Source organism: Moschus berezovskii, chromosome 11 (assembly GCF_049115385.1).
Source record: "Moschus berezovskii isolate FMDL1 chromosome 11, NW_MosBer_1.0, whole genome shotgun sequence".
Classification (NCBI taxonomy): Eukaryota; Metazoa; Chordata; class Mammalia; order Artiodactyla; family Moschidae; genus Moschus; species Moschus berezovskii.
The window spans coordinates 4,193,597-4,216,016 of NC_142470.1; the positions used below are offsets into that span (position 1 = coordinate 4,193,597).

The following is a 22,420-nucleotide window of genomic DNA, read 5'->3' on the forward strand; positions in this document are numbered from 1 at the left end:
GCCCATCCAGTTAATGGGCCCCCGTCCGTCCTGGGTGTCTGCCAGGCAGCAGCAGGCTCCCCAAAAGGAGGGCTCATCCCCGGCCAGAAAGAGTCTGGAGGCAGCAGCACTCCATGCTCAACCCTGGTGGTCCCCTGCCAGCTTACCCACACGGACACCTGGCCTGACCTGTCCACCCAGGACCACGTGGAAAAAACAAATGTCTCAGAACCTCCTTTCAGACACACTTAGTTCATCCATTTTTTAACATGGGCTATACACAGAGGAAGAGTAAAGTTGAGGTTGTTAGGGAGAAGAATTTTTATCATCTGAGCACTTCCATATGGAGATCCTGAGCAGTGCAGGCAGCCCTGGACAGCCTTTCCTGCTTCTTTCCGAGGCCTCCCCCTTCTTGGAAGCGCTTCCACCCCACTCTACTGCGTTACCGGGTGTACCACGTAGACTTGTGTGTGTGTAGTGTTGCTCTGTATAATTTTGTCCATGAAATTTTAATATTTGGATATTTTTGCATCTCTATTCTGATGCCTGTGGATAGACTGGAAAATCGGAGCCAAATAGATGAAGTTTAAGAGTTTCTTTTGCGCGTTAGTACATGTCTTTATTTATTTATCCTGAGGCAAGGACTCTGTTTGCCTGACCCTGATTTAAGTTCTCCTGTTCCAGAGAGCACCCGCAGACATGCACTAAGGAAAGGAGAGGAACAGATGTCTGTGGCCCCAGAGTGTGTTCTGGGCCTGGCTCTGCTGATGAGCTCTTCCCACGCTCGGTCCCATCTTAGCCTCTCAGCAGCCCACAGGCGGGTGTTCCTCTCCCACTTCATAGACGAGAAAACTGAGGTTGAGAGAGCTGAAGGAACATCTGTGAGGGTGCTCAGGTAATCGTGGGTCCTTCTGGTGTGAAAGCAGACCCCCTGCCCTTCACGGTATACCAGCAAGCCTCCATTAGTATTAATTAGGCCAAGTAAGTGAAACTAATTCTAAGTTGAGTAACATTAGCTGTTATCATGGCTTCCCCGGTGGTTCAATGGGTAAAGAATCCGCCTGCAAATGCAGGAGATGCAGATTCAATCCCTGGGTTGGGAAGATTCCCTGAGAAGGCAGTGGCAACCCATTCCAGTATTCTTGCTTGGAGAATTTTATAGACAGAGCAGCCTGGTGGGCTACTGTCCATGGGGTCGCCACGAGTTGGACACGACTGAGCAACTAAGCAGCTGTGTTCATAGAGGTGAAATTTGGTCAGTAAATGGTACCACAGCAACAACCCCCATGAACAAGAAAAGCTGTTAAGGACTTGGTTGATCAACCTGTTATGTTAAGTGATATTTCACTACAGAGGGTCCTGGCCCCACAGGCCTTCAGGCCATCCCATAATAATAGACTGTTGTCGTGGGAACTGCCTGGAAACTATAGAGACTCATGTGTCTTGGCACACTTCTCTGTTCTTCTGAAACTACTGCAAATTCTAGTTAGGGGACAGGGTTTGTTTTCTGTTTTTCCAGATGTTCCCACAGCTATGTAGAACAGCTCTGTGGGCTGAGCAGGGGCACCCGGGGAGCTGTTTGATAGCCCGGGATAGCCCAGTGGTCAGGAGCACGGCCTTTGGGCCCAAGTCCTCATCTCACCAGTTATGTGGCTTTGGGCCAGGACTAGACCTTAGGGTCAATTTCTTCCTGTGTACAACTGAGATAATTTTATTTTTCTTCTCAGAAGGAGATTGAAGAGTTGAGCGAAAAATAACCCAAGAGTTTCAACACAGGGACTGAAGTGTATTTATTATTATTATATCACATCAGTTAGTAGCACTAGCATATATGGAATTGAAGCTCAGACTCATTGACATGAAGCCTAGTAACTTTTTTTTTTGCAGTTCCACACTAAGTGGAAAATTGAATCTGACTGCAATGTGGGAGACCTGGGTTCTGTCCCTCTTTGGGGAAGATCCCCTGGAGAAGGAAATGGCTACCCATTCCAGTATTCTTACCTGGAGAATTTCATGAACAGAGAAACCTGGCAGGCTACAGTCCATGGGGTCACAAAGAGTCAGACACGACTGAGCGACTTTCACTTTGACCATTCTCCAGAATTAAGAGCAAGCAACAGAATTACACAAGGAGATGGTGAAGGTTCCAATAACAGTGTCTTCACTTACGCTGTCGCCGGGACCGGCTTTGCTGTCAGTATTTATCCCCGAGCACAGCCCGGTTCTCTCCGGGGTGCCGATGGTCATGCGTCTCCCAGCATCTCTGCCAAGGCTGTGGAAGGGCATAGGGCGTCTCCTGCAGGGCGCTTCCCCAGAGCAAGAGAACCTTCCTCTGCTCTCTCGGAAACAAGCTACAGCCATTCTGTAAACATCCGTCCTGTGGCTGGTGGCCCTAGTTCCTCTCCCTAAGCCTTTTTTGTGGCTCGAGACCAGCCTGGAAGGCTGGCTGGGGCTTGAAGAGCCCTCCTAAGATGGTGGGTGAGAGGCGGGGCCCAGAGTCCGACAGGCTCGGATCCAAGTCCTGGCTTCACAGTCAGTCATTCAGCAACCTGGGGCAGATCCTCCCCAGCCTGGGATTTCCCCCCGGAGAATGAGGACATCTCGAGTACCCGTCCTACCAGGCCACTGTGAGGTTTAAATAAAACAAGACATGGAGCACTGTGCACACTCAGGGTCATGTGAGTTCACCTCACCCCTGAACTGCTGCCCTGATGGACATGATGTTTCAATATTTTTAAGGTCTGTCTGGTGATCTTTGAAAGAGAAAAAGTGCTAAGTGAGGCCAGGCTTCCACCAAACCAAAATAACTAACTGGTTAACTTAGAAAACTCAACTAGTCATGCCAGGTTCTAGATGTCACATCCATCAGCACCACTTGTTTGACCAAATTTACCTTTCATTCACAGGACAAAGCAAAACAAAACCTAAGTTGACTGCATTGCTAATTATCATGTAGATTACTGCCTTCAAGAGTGTATTATGTGCGTGAATCCTATGAATGGCAAAGAGAATAAAGTGAATGCTGGACACAGCTTTTGATTCTGTTTCACCTGAAAGATGCAGTGCCCTAATTGGCATCTTTGATGTGGGCAGTTCTTGCTGGCGTACCAGCCAGTGCCTGGCACACAAAGGTGGGTGCGGTGACTGGGCCTTCACGCCGAGCCAGACGTCTCATCATGAAGCCCATCCTCACCCAGCTTGGTTGAAGGCCATTGTAAATATCCCTCTGGCACATACATTTTAGGGCTTCCATGAGCAGAAAGCAAGCGAATGAAAAATCTGTAAAATGTATATTTCATATTTAGGTATATAAAATATATATAGCTGTGTCTGGGCGCGCGAATGTTCACCCACCTACAAAGAGAATAAATTTGATCTTTCAGCTTGACTGGGAAGCGTCAGAAGGTTCTAGGGACCGTGGGGGTAAAACTCAGCTTGGCAGTAAAGTGATTAAAACAAAATCCTTCCATTTAGTTTAAAAATACTTTAGAAGTTGGCAGTGTCAAGACACATGCTTCAAAAAAAAAAAAAAAAAGTCCCCCACCCCAACTGCTCCCACCTAAAACTTTTTACAGCAAAAATAACCCCGCCTAGCTGTCTTGGACTCATCTTTGACTCTTGATAGGCATGAATTTCCATCTCCACTACATAAACAAACACACCCAAACATATTCTTCCTAAAAGTTTTTTTTTGTCCAACGAGATATGCCTATAAGCTCATCCTAACAGAAAGCTCCCTGGCATCATGAGAGATTAAAATAAGATCACTAGCCATCGCCTAGTTTTTGTGGATTGTCTGTTCTTGCCAAGACCAGTAGAGTCTCTACAGACACAGAGTATTGAGTGTGTCTACGTCTTTGGAAATGTTTTTTTTTCTAAACCACCCACTGTCTGCTAGTTGCGAGCCACTTCATTAATCAGGACTAAGTCTGCGTCTTTGAGGGTTGGGGGGCCGGTCCTCGGAGATGTGCCCTCTGGGGTCTCACCCCCCTCATTATGGGAGCTTCTTCCCTGTCAGGGGCTGAGCCGGTGCTGCCTGACTCTGCCCCTTCTGTCTTCAGTTTAAATTTAGACTGTCCTCCCCAGAAGACACCGAAAAAATACCTCATTCTTTCTCAAGGGGGGCAATTTTAAAATAAAGTATTTCTGGAAGTGGCACGGGGCTGGGGGGCTGAGACCTGCTTTCTCCTCAGTGTGTGATGTTTCCTGCCATTAACTTTTTCTATATTCTACTAAAACTGACCTCATCATTTCAAATGTGCGAACCTAGTTTTATCGTCTTTTTTTCTACGTATTTTACTGGTATACACACATTATATATATGTGTATATGTAATTTTTTTTTTTTTCGGTTGGGAAGAAAAGATACCTCGTTTTGAAACCTAAAGGGGGGAATAGGAAAAGCCCTTTGTAATATATTGCCATATTATCACTAAATCCCCTGACAGTTGTGACACAGAAGCAAGTCACCTGTCACTTAAGCTTGAGGTCTCTTTAATTTTCTCCTGGAATTCGCACCAGGCTGTCTTTAATTTGAGGCCTTTATTGGAATTCTGAAACCTCTCTGCCTCCCTGGCTCTCAGATCTATTCTGAGAGCTGTTACAGAATGTATACAATAACCAACAGAGGGATTGGAGAGGGCTGGAGCTCTGTTTATTTAACACTCTGGAGGGATTTTTGTGCTTATTCGGTCCTGGCTGCCCGGCTTTCAATATCGCTTTGACAACCATTCTGCCCTTCTCATTAATTTTAAACAGTTAAAACACAGGAAAAAGAGGAAAAAGTTTTCATTATTAAAGTGCTTTACTTTTTAATAACAGAGGATTCTGTCCGCCAGGGGAAAGGGCATCCTTGCTAATTTCACATTCATATTAAAAAAAAAAATGCGCAAGGAAGGTGACAGTTTCGTTGCTGAGGTGGCTTAACGAAAGGAGGACGGCAAAAAAAAAAGTTTGCGTTTCACATCAGTTAAGAGGGTAAAAAAAAAAATCCTTGTTAATGACAACAGCAAATGTCCACTTTCGTAACACAGCTCCTGAGTGACTTTTCTCTTGACATTTGAGTGGATAAAACCCTTAGGGAGACCATGTACCGTGAAATCAGCTAGACTGTCATCAACCAAACAGGTAGCAGGAATGATTTGACTAAACTAAAAACATTTTCAGGTTGTTAAATCTCTATTAATACAGAGACGAATGCTGCTTCCAAGAAGGAGGCTTTTTCTGCCCCCGACCCGTTTATTCTTCCTCCAGCAGCTTTAACCGTGAAAGATGCCAGGGTGCCTGGGAGAGGCGCGGTCAGCCAGACCCCGGAGCACGCTCCCTGTCCTCTACAAGAATTAAAAGGAACATGAACTGGGTCTCACGCTGGTTTTCTGGTGACCCACATGGGGCATTGGGGGGTGAGGAGGGCTGGAGCTTCATGAGCACCATCCAAAGGATCAACACCTCTGGGAAGGCGGATTAGCCAAGTTTGGGCTCTGTTGATTCTCAGTTTCACATTCAGGAGACAGCATTCATGTCAAGATACAGGACACATAAGCCACATGTTTTCAGGGGGATGTAAAGAAAGGAAATCTTTTCTCTGGGGTTGCTAAAGGCTGAAAAGAAATGAAGTTTTGGTTTTATTCACATTTTCCACCTGTAGGGTCTTTTGTGCATACAAATATGACTTCTTACAGAGGGACCGTTGGCTGCAGAGATCCATGGCGGCGGCCTCGCATGGTTAGCTGGAGCAGCCCAGTCCTCTGTGGGTTCCTGGGCACAGCCGTCTGGGCTGCAAGAATGTTTCTGGAACACTGAGAGTCTGGACCTCTCAGGAGTGGGGACACGTGCTCTGTGATTCAGGGACAGACCACCTTGTGGGCAGGTGGCTGTGGGTTGCTCTTAGACAGGAATGGCCAGGGCTCCACCAATGAATACCAGGCAGGGAACAAATTGAAAGCCTAAGTGGGACATACAAGGTTCCTCTGAAAACCACTTCTGTCCCATCATGTTTTAAATGCCTGAATTGAACTTGGAAAGTTCCAAAGTGTCTCCCATAGACTTTCACTTCGAACACGAGTGATAAGAGGCCAAGAAGAAAAGTAAACAAGTAAATAAATAAGAGACCCGACCTACTCCCTCACAAAGCCATCCTCATCTTTGCTTGACTTTAACATCTTTATCACTCCCTTTTCTTCCCTAGTAATATTGAAAGGATTACCCTTGTTGGCCCCTTGGTGGTTACTGTGTGATTTTACTGTTATTAAATCTATTATAAACCACTTCATTATTCCTGACTCTGACTGTCTGTCCTCTAATCCTTCCGTCACCCTCCCAGAAATCCCGCGCCGCTGGCCCCCAGGAAATCCGAGAACGAGCCACGGTCTTGCAGACAGTGTTTGAAGATTACGTGCACTCCAGCGAGGAGACAGTCTCCAGGGCTAAGAAAGGTTGGTCAATTTCTTGGGTGGTTGTAGATGGATAACCCGACCGGGCATTGTTCCACCTCCATCCACATGCCCCCAGACAGGTTGGGAGGCCAACCAGGCAGCTCTGCTCGCCAGCAAAAGCCTTCAATCTCCCTAATTCTGCAGGGATTGGAAGCAGGCACGGAAGGCTTTAAAGTGATATTAAATGTTAATTTCATCCATCCTTGCGTTTTGCACAAATGAGGCTTTATTTTGGCTTACATCAGGCCTAGAGCTGTGTCCCAGCAACTTGGGTCTCCGGGACCCATTTTCCTCTTTCTTTGAAAACTGGATAGACAAGATACGGCACGTCAGTAGTAGTTGTAGAGATGGAAATCAGAGATGAAGCAAGGTTTGGAAACGTTAGAAAGCAGTTCCTATTTAGAAATACAAAGAGAAACTAGAAAGAGCAGTCCTGAGGAAGGGCCGCAGACCATGAACCCAGTTCCTGGGAAATTTATGAAAGGTTTAGGTATTAATTCAGTATTCGGCGCTTTTGTAGCATAAATTGGCCCCTGGGATTACCAGGCATTAGGTGTAGACTCAATAGTTCACTCTGAGTGCCGAACTGAGCGCAGGGGAGGGGAGCTCAGAACAGCCCAATGTCTTCAATGCTGGAACGTGTGTGTCCTGGCTACTGACTGTCCCACGTCTGCTGATGAGACTCACCCCCGCTATGGGGAGATCCACAGTTCTTTTTGATAGTGACGCATGATTTGGAGAAGAATGCCAGGCTGGCTTACCAAGAGATAAATGCTACAGCCTGTTGTTTTCTTCTTTTTATGAACTGAAACTTTTTTTTAAATTCCTTTAATATTTATTGGATTGGGCACCATTGCCGGTGCTTGGGACACACCAGGGATCAGAAGAGACAAGAGTCGTCACCTTTGTAACATTCTAGTGGGGAAGCAGACAGTGAGAGTGATAAGCGTGATAAACGAATTGTGCATAAATTAGATGGTCTCGGGGCTTCCCTGGGGGTCCAGTGGCTACGACTCCGAGCTCCCAGTGCAGGGGCCTGGGTTCGACCTCTGGCCAGGGAGCTAAATCCCACGTGCTGCAGCTAAGAGTTCTTGTGCCACAACTGAAGATTCCGTGTGCCACGACTAAGACTTGGCAGAGCCAGATAATTAATCAGTTCAATTCGATCGTCCAGTGAAAGGTGATGAGGGAGATGGAGGGCTAAGGGCAGAGTGAGCCGTGTTGGGACAGTTGCCGCGTGAGCAAAACCCTGAAGAGGGGCCGCCCTGGGGCTCTGACTGAGGGCATCCAGGCAGGCGCCATGGGCAGTGTGCCCGGAAGGAGGGGAGGGGCGGCAGAGGCAGGGCGTGGAGGCCATCCAGGGAACCCAGTTACCCCAAGTGAAAGGGGAGCCAGGCTTGGGGCAGGGAGGTGGTCTGACAGTGCTGAGAAGGTCACGTGCGGCTGGGTGAGAACAGACCGGGTAAAGTGAAGGCCAAGAGACTGGCTCCCAGGCAGTTATGGGAATCAGGAAACCCATGAGAGAAATGGGTTAGTCATGAAATATTTGCAGGTCCCTATTACATACCTGTGGAGAAGGCATTGGCACCCCACTCCAGTACCCTTGCCTGGAAAATCCCATGGATGGAGGAGCCTGGTGGGCTACAGTCCATACAGTCCATGGGGTCGCTAAGAGTCGGACACGACTGAGCAGCTTCACTTTAACTTTTCACTTTCATGCATTGGAGAAGGAAATGGCAACCCATTCCAGTGTTCTTGCTTGGAGAATCCCAGGGACGGGGGAGCCTGGTGGGCTGCCGTTTATGGGGTCGCACAGAGTCGGACACAACTGAAGTGACTTAGCAGCAGCAGCAGCATTACATACCTGAGCACATTATAGAGGCAGTCCTTAGTTTTTGCCAGAACAAACTGGCACTGCCCAAGATGAACGATGAAATCCCAGTAATTGCCCCGTAACAATTGATAATTAGTGTGCATTGTAGTCTGGTTTCTAATAATATCCTGTTCATGTGTCTCCCTACAGTGAATTCAGCAACTCCTAAGGCTCTTCCCGAGAACCTGCCTTTGGAGATGTACTAGAACATTCTCTCATGGGGAACAGAATGTCTCAGGGAGGGTTTGGGCACATGTTGAAAGTTAGACGAACTCAACTTGCTGTGGGATACCTGACCAAGTGTTGGCCACAGGGTTGATAAGGGAGTTGGAGTGAAGAAGAAAGCAAAGCCACACCAGCGCTATATTGCTGGTGTCAGAGGTGCTTTGGATATCCTAGTGAGCCCACAACTATTTCAGCGTGTCTGGGTCATCAGGGTAAAAGTGACAGTGAATAGTCCTTAGAGAGTGTGGTTTTGGGTTGTCTCCTCATCATTACCACTGAACTTACACCGAGAGGCCGGCAGGGTCACTTGTCGTCTTTTCAAAGGATGTTGGAATGGGGACACTCCCAGTGTTTATGGACCAAGAAGGAAATAAATACATTATCATTTAACGGAATTGCCTGTAAAACATCTCAGTCACCCCACAGCAGGCATTAGGTTCTCTGCTCTTCTCTCCTCTTAGGATTGAATTCTGGAGGTTTGAGGAGAGGAGACCTGTAATTGCCATACCCCAGGCAACCCACTCCAGTGTTCTTGCCTGGAGAATCCCAGGGACAGGGCAGCCTGTTGGGCTTCCGTCTATGGGGTCACACACAGTCGGACACGACTGAAGTGATATAGCAGCAGGAGTTGATACTGTCTTTTGCATTTCCCTATCTCCATATGCAAATTCTCTACCCCGACTCTCCTCCCTTTTAGCCATTCCAGATCCCACCTCGTGAATAACTAACAAACGCAGCTGGGTTCTGCCTTCATGGCAGAAAACTAGTTGAAAACTGGGCCAAGTATGCATTTGTTTTCCTTTTGCACTTTCTGACCCAGCTATTGCTAATATCCAGCATTTCGTCATGGTCAGTTTCCAGGAGCAGTTAGCCCTTTTCCCCCTCAAATCTTGCATCTTGTGAGTAGAGCTTCAGGTGGTAAAAATTGTGGTAATGTAAGTTTGAACTCCAGACACCTGAACGAAAATTTCAGAAAGCAGAGTCCTTCAGCTGCACGGCACCACTTCCACTTCCTCTTGTGGTTCAAGCATCTCCTCCCCAAAGAGCAGGGGTTACGTGTTAGGGTTGCGCCTGGCTCGGAACGGATCGTCCCTCCCTGTGATTAGAGGGAGGCTGGCTCCTTGGTCAAACACTTTGGCTTTAAGAGAATTGGTGCAAGCCGCCTCTCCCACTGCCTTTGGGTGGTTGTCACTGTTGTTAGTGTGCCAGACATGTGCTCCTCTGGGGCAGGACTGGGGTTGGGAGGAGCAAGGATGGGCACGCACCTTCCAGGCTGGAGTTTTGCTCCTTTGTGCCTCCTTGACCGTAAGCATCATCCACAAGATGTTGCTCTTCCTGATCAGATGTCCAAGAATAGATTTGGTTTTATTGCTCAAAAAGACAAAGTGTTCTATGTCCTTGGAAGGTATTTTGAAATAGATTTCCCTAAATCCTGTCATCCTTATGGCTCTGAAATGGGATTCAGTGAGAGCACCAGCTCTGAGTGGCTGGAGCGTCATCTGACTTGCATCCCACAAATCTCCTTTCATGAAAGATCTCCTTCCATGACCTCTCCTCTTCCTCCTCACCTCCACCTCACGGCCCTTCTTCCTTCCACTCATTCCTGGCACTGCCAGCACGAGCCACTTCCTGCCCCCTGGAAGTACAACCTGTCGAGGGAGAGGACTCTTCTGCTCTTTCCCAGCAGACTTCTTTCCCTGTAGCTATTCAGTCAGTCAGTTCAGTCACTTAGTCATGTCCAAGTCTTTGCAACCCCATGGACTGCAGCACACCAGGCCTCCCTGTCCATCACCAATTCCTGGAGTTTACTCAAACTCATGTCCATCCAGTCAGTGATGCCATCCAACCATCTCATCCTCTGTCGTCCCCTTCTCCTCCCGCCTTCAATCTTTCCCAGCATCAGGGTCTTTTCCAATGACTCAGCTCTTCCCATCAGGTGGCCAGAGTATTGGAGTTTCAACTTTAGCATCAGTCCTTCCAGTGAACACCCAGGATTGATCTCCTTTAGGATGGACTGGTTGGATCTCCTTGCAGTCCAAGGGACTCTCAAGAGTCTTCTCCAGCACCACAGTTCAGAGGCATCAGTTCTTCGGTGCTCAGCTTTCTTTATTGTCCACCTCTCACATCCATATGTCGATGGATTAGCTATTAGTGGAGCACCCATATCTCCTAGGACTAGGCTCTGCAGCCTCAGCTCTCAGGATAGGTGTGGAGAAGAGCAGTCGTTCTAATCTGCTCCAGCACAAGGGCAGTGTGAGTGAGGAGGCCCTGGCCAGCACTGGAGTAAATGAGGTTTTAAAGGCACAGACTCTTTGGTGTGTCCTGGTCCCAGCCTGCTCTTTCTGTCTAGAGTAGATGTTGGGGGTTGGGAAGAGGCAGCATCTCCTGGGTCATGGTGGTTGTAGCGCTTTCCCCTCTGAGGACTTGAATTCGTGTCGGAACCCTCCCAACTGCAGAGATGATTTAAAGCATTAAAGGTCTTCCTTGAGAAACCTCGCCCCCAGTTATTAAAAAGGGGAGTGAGCACAGATGATGAGAGGGGTGCAGAGGAGTCGCCTTGGTTATTATTTCTCATCGATTGGGAAAAGGAGTTCACTTTGCTCAGTAAATATAGCTTTGATGGGTTCCCAGGATCCTTCCAGGAGCTGATCTGCTAAAATGACACTTTTTATTACTGTTCATAAACGCCAATCTCCAGGTGCTGCTTGGATATTACGTTTAAGCTGTGGGCAAACTTACCAGTCCAGTGGCTCAAACAGCGAGGGCAAGGGAGACTGGTGTTCCGTGCCTGCTTCCAGGGACTGGGTGGAGGGGGCGGGGCTATAGCTGGGCCGGCCAGAAGGCAGGACCACGCAGTCGGCAGATGAGGACGAGTACCCGTGAGAAAAGGGCAAGATAGTTGACCGTCACTGTTGTCGAGAGACATTCTGGGGAAACCAGGGATGGGAGAATGGTTCCTCCAAGGAGCATCCAGTGAAGGTGGATCCAGAGCACCGCCTGCCTGGGAGCCGCCTCTGGCTTCTCTCTGGCCTGTGAGGGGTCCAGAACAGGGGCCTCTCTCTAACTTTAAAACAGGACCCAGACATTCCTGGTTAGACTGTCTGGTGACCAGCTCCAAACCCATGGCAATCGGTGACTGTTTTGAGAGCTCTTTTAGAAACTACATCCTTTTCTTTCTCCTCTTTAAAATTTGTTTTTCGTCTCCTTTCTCACACATTCTTTGAATGGGCGAGAAGCGCTGCATCGGTCGGTCCTGGGAGCTTTCACGGGGATTTGGCTTTAAAACTGCGTGAGTCTGCGGCAAACTGGTGGCAGTGATCCCTGTGGCTGGGGAACTGGAGGTGGGGCTCCTGGTGGAGGCAGGGTTTATAATAATAATGTGCAGGGGTAATGACCATGACCCATACTCACAGTAAAGCCTTGTGGACCTTTTGAATTTTATAACATTTGTTTGTGTTAACTAGTCAGAAAACTAAAATGTAATGGAAAATGTGTTCCCAATGTGAAGATCTAATGACTTCATTTTCGTAAGAAAATGGTATGCATTGATCCTGTCTTAGCTTCTTCACTCATTCTCTTGGTCATTCACTTGCACAACAAAAACCTACTATGGGACTTCCCCAGAAGTCAGTGCTTAAGACTCCATGCTTCCAGTGCAACGGGCATGGGTTTGATTCTTGGTGGGGGCACTGAGATTCCACATGTCACATGGTGCAGCCAAAAAAAAAAACATGCTGTCTGCCAGGTACTGTGCTAGCCCGAAGTCTATAATGAGGAAGAAAACAGGACCCTGCCTTCTAGGCTCATTATAAGCTACACAGTAAAATCTGAGATAGTATCAGGTTTATTAAAATGAAGTTATGTTGGGTTTATTCACTGTGGCCAGTGAGTGTTAGTCGCTCAGTCATACCTGACTCTTTGCGACCCTATGGACTGCAGCCCACTAGGCTCCTCTGTCCGTGAGACTTTCCAGGCAAGGATACTGGAGTAGGTTGCCATTTCCTTCTCCAGAGGTTCTTTCCAACCCAGGTCTCCTGCACAGCAGGCAGATTCTTTACCGACTGAGCTGCAACTGAAGCCCATAGACTTCCCCTGTGGCTGGTAGACTTATTTTTTTATTTTTAGGAATTAAAAAAATACGTGAGTGTAGATTTAGGTTGTTCATATCTGTCATGCTGTCCTGGTTGTGTGTCTGTCGTTGCCTAGCAGAGTGAAGTGCACAGGACAGGCCCTAGGCTGGGGCAGCAGAGACCTGTTCTGACCTGCCTCCTCAACACACACACCCACTGTCTTCCAGCTCTGCAGTCCTTCATCCGGGCCTATGCCACCTACCCCCGGGAGCTGAAGCATATCTTCCACATCCGACTGCTCCACCTCGGGCACATGGCTAAGAGCTTTGGGCTAAGAGATGCCCCTAAAAATCTTTGCTCCTCGGCAATGAAGAAGAAGAAAGCAAACCTGAAAAGGTAAGGTGGACAAGAGGCTGAGGGTCAGGTGGGTGTCGAGGGCTCTGTTCAGATTGGCGGTGGTGTGGTGGGCTGCTGTGTGCTCAGGGTAGACTCTGCCAGCTCGGGTTTTTGCGATTCAGCGTGCTGAGTGCTTGGAACAACTGGGAAAATGCCTAATCTGAATGCTTTTAAGGCATCTGCAGGAAGTTGGTGATGTCTCCTGTTGGGTCCTGAGTGGTGGGGATTATCGGACCTACAAGACAAACTCATTGGACTGTCTTCACTGCCCATGGGTAGAGTAACTCAGGGCGTGCTGTGGTTGGAGCTCCAGATGTGCTGTGGGCTGTGGCCCACCCTGGAGGACTATGGATGCTCCATGAAGCTCTCTTGCAGCCCCTGGGGGCTCCCAGCTCCACGTGCTGCTCTTCGTGATGCTAACAGGCAGCCTCCCATGGAGAGGCCGCACTGGCATCTGCTCTCTCCTCCCCTCCCCGCCAAAAAACATCTCAGCAACTGCCCAGGGGCCCTGGTGAGAGGAGAAGCTGTGTGAGGAGGGTTGCCCAGTGGTTGGACCCTGGGCTCTGAGGCCATCTTGACAGTTTCAGGAATCCCTGAGATGATTCCCCTCAACGAAATGCAGTTGTGAGAGCTCTTCTTTCTCTCCTCAGAGACGAGGTGTTCTCGATACCAGCCCCAGGCTGTGTGGAAGCTAGAGTATCTTAGATGCCAAGAGCTGCTTTTACGGGGAGTTTGGGTGGATCGTGGTTACTGCTTGTGTGATGTGTGGGTGGGAAGGGCTCAGAGAACCCATGAGTGCTCTGGACAGTTATCTTCCAGTGTGTGCCTTTCTTTCTGCACGTTAGTTACAAATACCAGTATATCCTTGCCCCGCCCCCGGGCACCTGTGGACAGCACCGCACTTTTACCTGTTCCCGCAGCGTGTCTGTCTCGCACATTCACCAAGAAGTGCTGACCACATGACCAGCCTCACTGGGGCCTGGTTTCTCTGCTGTGAAATGACAGAGGGAGGAGGCCATTGGTCTTGGAGTTGCAGGACATGGCCTTCAGCTCCAGCTCCAGTTCTGATATGAGCCTGTGAGCCTCAGACCGTATCTTTGCTTAATGTCTCAGAGCCTTGTTTTCCTCAGCCATAAGAGGGAAGAGGAAATCTGTGCTTTTAGCCACTTCACAAGAATCAGAGGTCTGTGATGCGTGTCACTGTGCCTTTTGAAGCATGAAGGGCCATCAAGATGCAACACCGTAGGGCAGAGAGCTGGAGGCCAGGTGAGTCAGGATTTCAGAACACCCAGCGGGAGCTGTCCAGGGGCTTGGCCCTCACAAGGCTCTTCATGATGGATAAAAGGTTACCTGATTTTAGTTCCCATTTTGGAAATTTTAAGATGCTCGGTCTTTTCTCTTATACCAACCCCTGTCATATAAGACCACACTCCAGTACTTCTGCGAGGCAGGCGTTTCTCCTCACGTCCTTCTCTGATGCCGGAGGAAACTGAGACACATCCAGCTCTGATTTCTTCCAGGCAGTTTCAAGGTGCAGAGCGTTGGCTGCTGCCACACACGGCCTGGCCTGGGCGGGGCTGCGGCCAGAGACCCCTCTGCTGGAGCCAGGTCCTCCCGGAGGAAAAGGATGCCCCGGCTCCATCCAGATTTGGGGTGCCATGCACCAGAGTTAGCTTCCTGCCCTTGGGTTTGGGGTAGCTGATGTCTGTACATGGTAACTGATTCTTAAGAACGTGACAAAACCCTGAGGCTCATAGTCAGATCTGGAGTGACTGCCTAGTGGTCTGGAAGCCTGACCGTTGTGTCACCGTCTCCAAAATGCTGACACTTGAAGAGGTAGGAATCGAGCTGCCAGGTGATAACTGGTAAGAAATTTGTATCGTGTATTCCCCTTCCTACAGATCAGTGTGACCCCAGCAGTTCATTGTTGGCAGCTGAGGTACCTCCACAAGCGTCAGCAGCAACCCCTCTGCTGGGGTGTGCCGACCCTCACCCAGGGAGCACAGGGCGGCAGGCGGGGGCTCAGCGCCAGCATTGTCCTCACCTTGCGAAGCCACCAGGGAGAGCGCCGGCCGCCGCCTCCCGCCTCCGCTGACCCGCGCTGGCAGATGGGCACCAGGACGAGTGTCCCCCTGCGAGCAGGGGATTTAACAGGGCTTTATTTAGGGAAGAATGGGCTGATTAGCCGATAAAGAGCATGTAAGATGGTATGGGGCAGCCTTTGATGTCTGGCTGGCGCGGCAGGGAGCTGGGCGCTGAGTGACAGCAGTGTGTCACAGGATTACTCCGCCCGGGACAATGCCGGCTCTGTTCCTGCCATGTTGCCGCTCTGTCACAGCCACTTTTCCCGTTGTTACACCCGTCTTTTGAAGGCATTTCTCCCCTCGTTCCTTGCACCCTCCCACCCCACCCTGCCTCGCCAAGGCAGACGGGCCCTCAAGGAATACGGTAAGGTACTTTTTCTTATTGGGGGGGATCTTGTCGCTCCTGGAGGAAGAATGGCCGGGCAGCTAATCTGCACATGGACCATGTCATTGTGGCCAAGGAGGCGGCAGAGAGACCTGACAGATTCCCCACACCTCAGGCAGCGCTCGAGCCAGTGCCAGTTGCTGCTCTTTGAGAACGGGAAAGAAAAGTCCATTAAACGCCACACGAGTGTGGAGAGTTATGCCACGGCCACAATAATCGTTCCAAGCTGAGGCGTATCCTCTGAAATCCATCTGTCGAGAAAGAGAACAACTTCCCTGGGTTTTGTATGGGTGGATAAAATAATAGTGGTTAAATTCTCCAAACTATTCTGCAATCCATTTTATGGTGTTTATGTCAGGTGTAAACCTCTGATAATCTGCAAACCAAATTTATGAGACCATAAGCACAATCCCGACTCACTTGCCATCCCCACCCAGAGTTCACCCAGGTGTTCGCAGGAGAGGCCAGGGCAGGTCAGACGAGCCGATGACCAGGCATTTCCGTGCAGTGACAAGGGGACCCCTAAATGCCTTTATTCCAGAAAAAGGAAAGACCGAGCTAATGTCCCCAAGTGAGGTGTTCCTCAGCAGGTGTGTGTCTGTCTGCTCCTCAGCCCTCCGCTCTGAAAGGGAACAGTAAGTGCCTCCTCCTGTGCACAGAACGCTTCTGACGCCAACACACAAGCCTGTCAGAACAGCCCCCACCCCAGACACCTACATACCATGTACACAGGGAGTCGGTGCTGCTGGAAAAAATATTGAGTGGCCCCTTAGCAACATCCAGCACAAACACAGCATTTTCTTCTCCTGAAACGTGGTTCTTATTTTAAAGCCAGGTATATTCAGCAATTCCTGAAAGGAAGCATACCTTCCCAAATCTCCATCTTCCCAGAAGACAGCACTGTCCGCCCTGGGAGGGCAGAGTTGTGTTGTTCACCAGGGTGTCTGTCTGCCTCTCTAGGCAGTCACACGTGTGAGTACAACCTATCCAGCACCAGTGAGCAGACAGTTCCCTCATTTGTTTGACACTCCGTGAACAGTGGTTCAGGGACATGAAAACTCGGAGCCTCAAGGAAGGGCTTACTGTTACAGTGGCAATGTGGAAGGGTGCGTCTACTGGTCTGAAACCACCTTGTCTAGTTTGGATTATATGCTACAACTGTAAATTTATCAAGACTTTTTCCCAGTCTAGTTTGTAGCTACCTGAGACTGGCCCCACCCCTGGCTGCTAACATCTGGGTCTTTCCAATGTTGCTGTTAGTGCATAGATACATCTTTCAATAAATTTTCTCACACCAGCCCAGCTAAGTGTTACCTGGAAGTACTGATTTGATCAGACAGGTGAACAGTCTAAACTTACGGCTCTCTGGTACCTTGGTACTCACTGGATCCGGGTGTGCTCTCAGGGCCCGGCAGGCTGGCATCCACAGTGGAAGGGGACGTGGGGTGGCCCCCTTTGTCCTGCCCTCACCTCCCAGTCACCGTCCCCAGCACCACAGAGCATGTCCTTCACCTCTGTTACTTCCAAAGTTCTACATTTAGTGTGCTCCCTAAAATGAGGAAGCATCCTTGGAAGTGGAGTCATACTGCCAGACTTGTCTCATCTGTGAAATACTTTATCACTAAAATTCAAATTAGAGATTGTGCAAGCCTTTCCTTCAGTGTCTTATAATCTTGTGGCTGCAGTCACCATCCACAGTGACTTTGGAGCCCAAGAAAATAAAGTCCATCACTTAATTTTGTTTCCACTTTTTCCCGTCTATTTGCCAAGAAGTGATGGAACCAGATACCATGATCTTAGGTTTTTGAATGTTGAGTTTTAAGCCAGCTTTTTCACTCTCCTCTTTCAAGAGGCTCTTTAGTTACTCTTCACTTTCTGCCTTTAGGGTGGTATCATCTGCATATCTGAGGTTGTTGATATTTCTCCTGGCAATCTTAATTCCAACTTGAGCTTCATCCAGCCCAGCATTTTGCATGATGTATTCTGCATATAAGTTAAATAAGTAGGGTGACACTATACAGCCTTGACATACTCCTTTCCCAATTTTGAACCAGTCCATTGTTCAATGTCCTATTCTACTTGCTGCTTCTTGACTGCCATACAGGTTCCTCAGGAGATAGGTAAGGTAGTCTGGTATTCCCATCTCTAAGAATTTTCTACAGTTTGTTGTGATCAACACAGTCAAAGGCTTTAATGTAGTCAATGAAGCAGAAGTAGATATTTTTCTGGAATTCTCTTGGTTTTTCTATAATTCAGTGGATGTTGACAATTTTGGTCTCTGGTTCCTCTGCCTTTTCTAAAGTCAATTTGTACATCTGGAAGTTCTCGGTTCACATACTGTTAAAGCCTAGCTTGAAGGATTTTGAGCATTACCTTGCTAGCATGTGAAATGAGTACAGTTGTACAGTAGTTTGAACATTCTTTGGCATTGCCTTTTTTTTGAAATTGGAGTGAAAATTGACCTTTTCCAGTCCTGTGGCCACTGCTGAGTTTTCCAAATTTGTTGGCATATTGAGTGCAGCACTTTAACAGCCTCATCTTTTAGGAGGTGAAATAGCTCAACTGGAATTCTATCATTTCCATTAGCTTTGTTCATAGTAATGCTTCCTAAAGCCTACTTGACTTCACACTCCAGGATGTCCAGCTGTAGGTGAGTGATCACACCATTGTGGTTATCTGGATCATTAAGATCTTTTTTGTGTAGTTCTTCTGTGTATTATTGCCACCTCTTCTTAATCTCACCTGCTTCTATTAGGTCGAACCATTTCTGCCCTTTATTGTGCACTTCTTTGCATGAAATGTTCCTTTGGTAGCTCCAGTTTTCTTGAAGAGATCTCTAGTCTTTCCCATTCTGTTGTTTTCCTCTGTTTCTTTGCATTGTTCACTTAAGAAGGCTTTCTTATCTCTCCCTGCTATTCTCTGGAACTCTGCATTCGGTTGGGTATCTTCCCTTTCTCCTTTGCCTTTTGCTTCTCTTCTTTTCTCAGCTATTTGTAAGCTTCCTCAGACAATCACTTTGCCTTCTTGAATTTCTTTTTCTTTGGGATGATTTTGGTCACTGCCTCCTGTACAGTGTTGCAAACCACCATCCATAATTATTCAGGCACTCTGTCTTACCAGGTCTGATCCCTTGAATCTATTTGTCATACACTTTACTTGTGGTTCAGCTGGTAAAGAATTTACCCACAATACAGTAGACCTGGGTTTGATTCCTGGGTTGGGAACATCCCCTGGAGAAGGGAAAGGCTACCCACTGCAGTATTCTGGCCTGGAGAATTCCATGGACTGCATGCGGTCACAAAGAGCTGGACACAACTGAGCGACTTTCACTTTTAGTGTATAACCATAAGGAATTTGATTTAGGTCATATCTAAATGGTCTAGTGATTTTCCCTACTCTTTTCAGTTTAAGCCTGAAGTTTGCAATAAGGAGCTCATGATTTTAGCCACAGTCAGCTGCAGGTCTTGTTTTTGCTGACTGTGTAGAGCTTTGCCATCTTCAGTTGTAAAGGATACAGTCCGTCTGATTTCAGTATTGACCATGTGGTGATGTCCATGTGTAGAGTCATCTCTTGTGTTGTTAGAAGAGGGTGTTTGCTATGACCGGTGGGTTCTCATGGCAAAACTGTGTTTGCCTTTGCCCTGCTTCGTTTTGCACTCCAAGGCTAAACTTCCCCTCTGTTGGCAAGCCACTCCAGTACTATTGCCTAGAAAATCCCATGGATGGAGGAGCCTGGTAGGCTGCAGTCCGTGGGGTCTCTAAGGGTCGGACACGACTGAGCAACTTCACTTTCACACATTGGAGAAGGAAATGGCAGCCCACTCCAGTGTTCTTGCCTGGAGAATTCCAGGGATGGGGGAGCCTGGTGGGCTTCCGTCTATGGGGTCACACAGAGTCGGACACGACTGAAGTGACTTAGCAGCAGCAGCAGTGTTACATTTCAATGCTACTTTCTCAGTTTGCCCCACCCTCTCGTTTGTGTATCTGTTTTATATACAGTAGTGTTATCTGTTTATCCCAAACTCCTAATTTATCCCTCCCTCACCTCTCCCCTTTGGTCACCGTATTTCGTTTTCCACGTCTGGGAGTCCGTTTCTATGTTGTAAGTAAGTTTCTTCGTGTCATTCTGTAGATTCCACATAAAAGTGGCATATGTGATGCTTTGTCAGACTTACTTCATTCCGTGTGGTCATCTCTAGGTCCGTCCTTGGTGCCGCAGTGGCATTGCTTCCTTCTCTCTGTGGCTGAGGCACTCCGTTGTGAACGTACCGCATCTTCATCCATCCCTCTGTCCGTGGACACAGGCTGCTTCCGTGTCTGGCTGTCGTGGATAGTGCTGCTGTGAACATTAGGGTCCATGCGTCTTTTTGAGTGAGAGTTTTCTCCCATTTTTCATCTTTAAAGGCCTTTGCTTTGTTCTTCTCTGTGATTCTTACTTGTTTAATAATTGTTAATAACCTGCGAGAGTTACCATGTTGAATATACTCTGGTGTGAGAAGTTCCTGGGGCTCAGATGGTAAAGAATCCACCTTGCCCCCGTCAGCCATCTCCCTGCCCTCCTCATTCCTTAAATGCTGATCGTGTCATGCAGTGATGAAGGGTCTGGGTTTTGCCCACATGGGCATCTTGGTTGGGCCACTTACTGGTTCTGGGGATCAACCAGGGGATAAGTACAAAGCCTCAACACCATGTCTGGGACTGGACTTGGGAGCACTTGTGAGTATGCTGACTGGGACAGGAGCACTGGTTCTTCCCACCGGCCTTCATGACACTGAAGTGTCCGTGGAACAGAGAGCATGAACGTGCCATTCACTGCCAACCTTTTAGCACCTTGAACTTTGCTTATCAGGAAGCGAGCACCTTGAACACACGAGCTGGTGCCTCCAAGACAAACATGAAGACACTGCAGCTCCATCTCCCTGCAAAGCAATATTCTCATCGTTAGGAGCAGCTTGCTTGCCAGTTTTTATGTGGCATTTACAACCTCCCTAATATCACTTAATTAGCTGAAGGCAATCCTGGAATCTTGCCCACTGTGAGATTTCTCTCCATTTCGTGGAGCCAGTCGTCATTCTGTCAGAAGACAGATCAGCCAGACGTGAGCGCAGAGCCTAGACTGAGCCCCCCTTGGACGCACAGGGTATCTCTCCTTCCCCAATCTCAGGGCAGCGTCCTGCTCTGTCAACCCGTCTCCTAGACCCTCTGGCCTCCTGGCGGAGATCGGTCTCTTCCCTTAGCTCCCCAGCCCCTGCCTCATGAATCCCCGCAACTGCACTTCTGGAACAGTCTGCTGCTGAGTCTTCTGCGGCCATTCTGCTCCCTGCTGACCGGCACTCCCCTCACCCATCAGGCCCTTGCTCCTTCTAGTCTTTCGGTGAGGTCTCCTTACTCGAGATGAGAACACACCCTTGCTTCCCACAGCCCGGCTGAAACCCCTGCTCCCTCGTGTTCCTGTTGGGCCTTTGCCCAGCATGCTGCGGGCCTGGGCCTCTCCCCTCTCCTTTTTGTCTTCGGGCCTTCGTCCCTCCTGCAGGGAAGCCTTCTCTGGCCCACCTGCCCGGGCGGACAACTCACCATCCCTCAACACACACTGCCATCGCCACAGCACTCCACCGTCTGCAGTGTCTGCGTGTGTGAGTTGAGTCTGCTCCTCCTCTGCCTCCATGTAGCTCAGGGTGGAAACTGTATGGTTTTCCTCATCACAGCCCCAGCACGGACCTGGCACATAGTAGGCACTCGGGAAGTATTTTCAAATAGATGGCTAGAACCTCAGAGCCTGCCGTCATCCTGAGGGGAAGACAAAGGGAAAGAGAAAAGAGGAATTGTTGTGGCACGGGAACCAGGCCGATGCCTCTTAATTGTTTCATGAGCCCAGCAAACCGCAAATCCTGCTTTTTGGAGCCCTGACCACTCCTCAGCTAGTCCGTCCTGAGAGAACACACACACAGTCACTTTCCTCCTGGTGTGAAGCAGTCCCGAGAAGGACCAAGCCTCTGGCCCTGTTTGCCCGATGTCGCAGTGTAGGAAGCATGGGGACTGACCTGCAGAACGTGGAGACGAGTGGGTCTGCAGTGGGGGCCTCCGCCGTCCTGGACAAGACCAGAGCAGATGCACCGTGGAGGGTCAGCTCACTGGACCTTAGCCTGAAGGAAGTCTGGAATCCTGAAGAGGGAGATGGAAGTGGCCCTGAACTTGACGATCAAACCTAGAACATCTAGACCATGTCAACCCCTGGGAACCTGGAAGAATGTGTCCTCAGAGCAGGTGATAGGGTATCCTCAAGACAGGAGGGCAGTGAGGAGCTTGCCACGTGAACCTGTGGTTTAAAGATGAGTTAGGATTAAGATTTTATTTTCTTGGGCTCCAGAATCACTGTGGACGGTGATTGCAGCCATGAAATTAAAAGACACTTGCTTCTTGGAAGGAAAGCTATCACAAACATAGACAGCGTATCAAAAAGTGGAGACATTACTTTGCCGACAAAGGTTTGTATAGTCAAGCTATGATTTTTCCAATCCAGTGGTCATGTATGGGTGTTAGAGTTAGACCATAAAGAAGGCTGAGTGCCAAAGAATTGATGCTTTCAAATTGTGATGCTGGAGAAGAATTGAGAGTCCTTTGGATAGCAAGGAGATCAAATTAGTCAATCCTAAAGGCAATCAACCCTGAATATTCATTTGAAGGATTGGTGCTGAAGCTGAAGTTTTAGTGTTTTGGCCACCTGATGCCAAGACCCAACTCATTGGAAAAGCCCCTGATGCTGAGAAAGATTGAGGGCAGGAGGAGAAGAGGGCGACAGAGGATGAGATGATTAGATAGCATCACCAAATCATTGAACCTGAATTTGAGCAAACTCTGGGAGATACTCAAGGACAGGGAAGCCTGGTGTGCTGCAGTCCATGGGGTGCAGAGTTGGGCACAACTTAGTGACTCAACAACAAGGGTTAAAAGAGAATTTTCACGTACAACCTGGGT

General features: G+C 48.7%; 1 protein-coding gene across 2 annotated transcripts in view; it reads left to right on the top strand.

Moving 5' to 3' along the window:
- The window catches only part of DDX31 (DEAD-box helicase 31), a 74,332-nt gene that overhangs the window by 42,731 nt on the left and 9,181 nt on the right, over window positions 1-22,420 (top strand). For both annotated transcript variants that reach the window (XM_055399069.2, XM_055399068.2), the window contains exons 18-19: window positions 6,301-6,412; window positions 12,808-12,976. In XM_055399069.2, coding sequence (XP_055255044.1) covers window positions 6,301-6,412; window positions 12,808-12,976 — 281 coding nt within the window. The remainder of the gene's footprint in view (window positions 1-6,300; window positions 6,413-12,807; window positions 12,977-22,420) is intronic.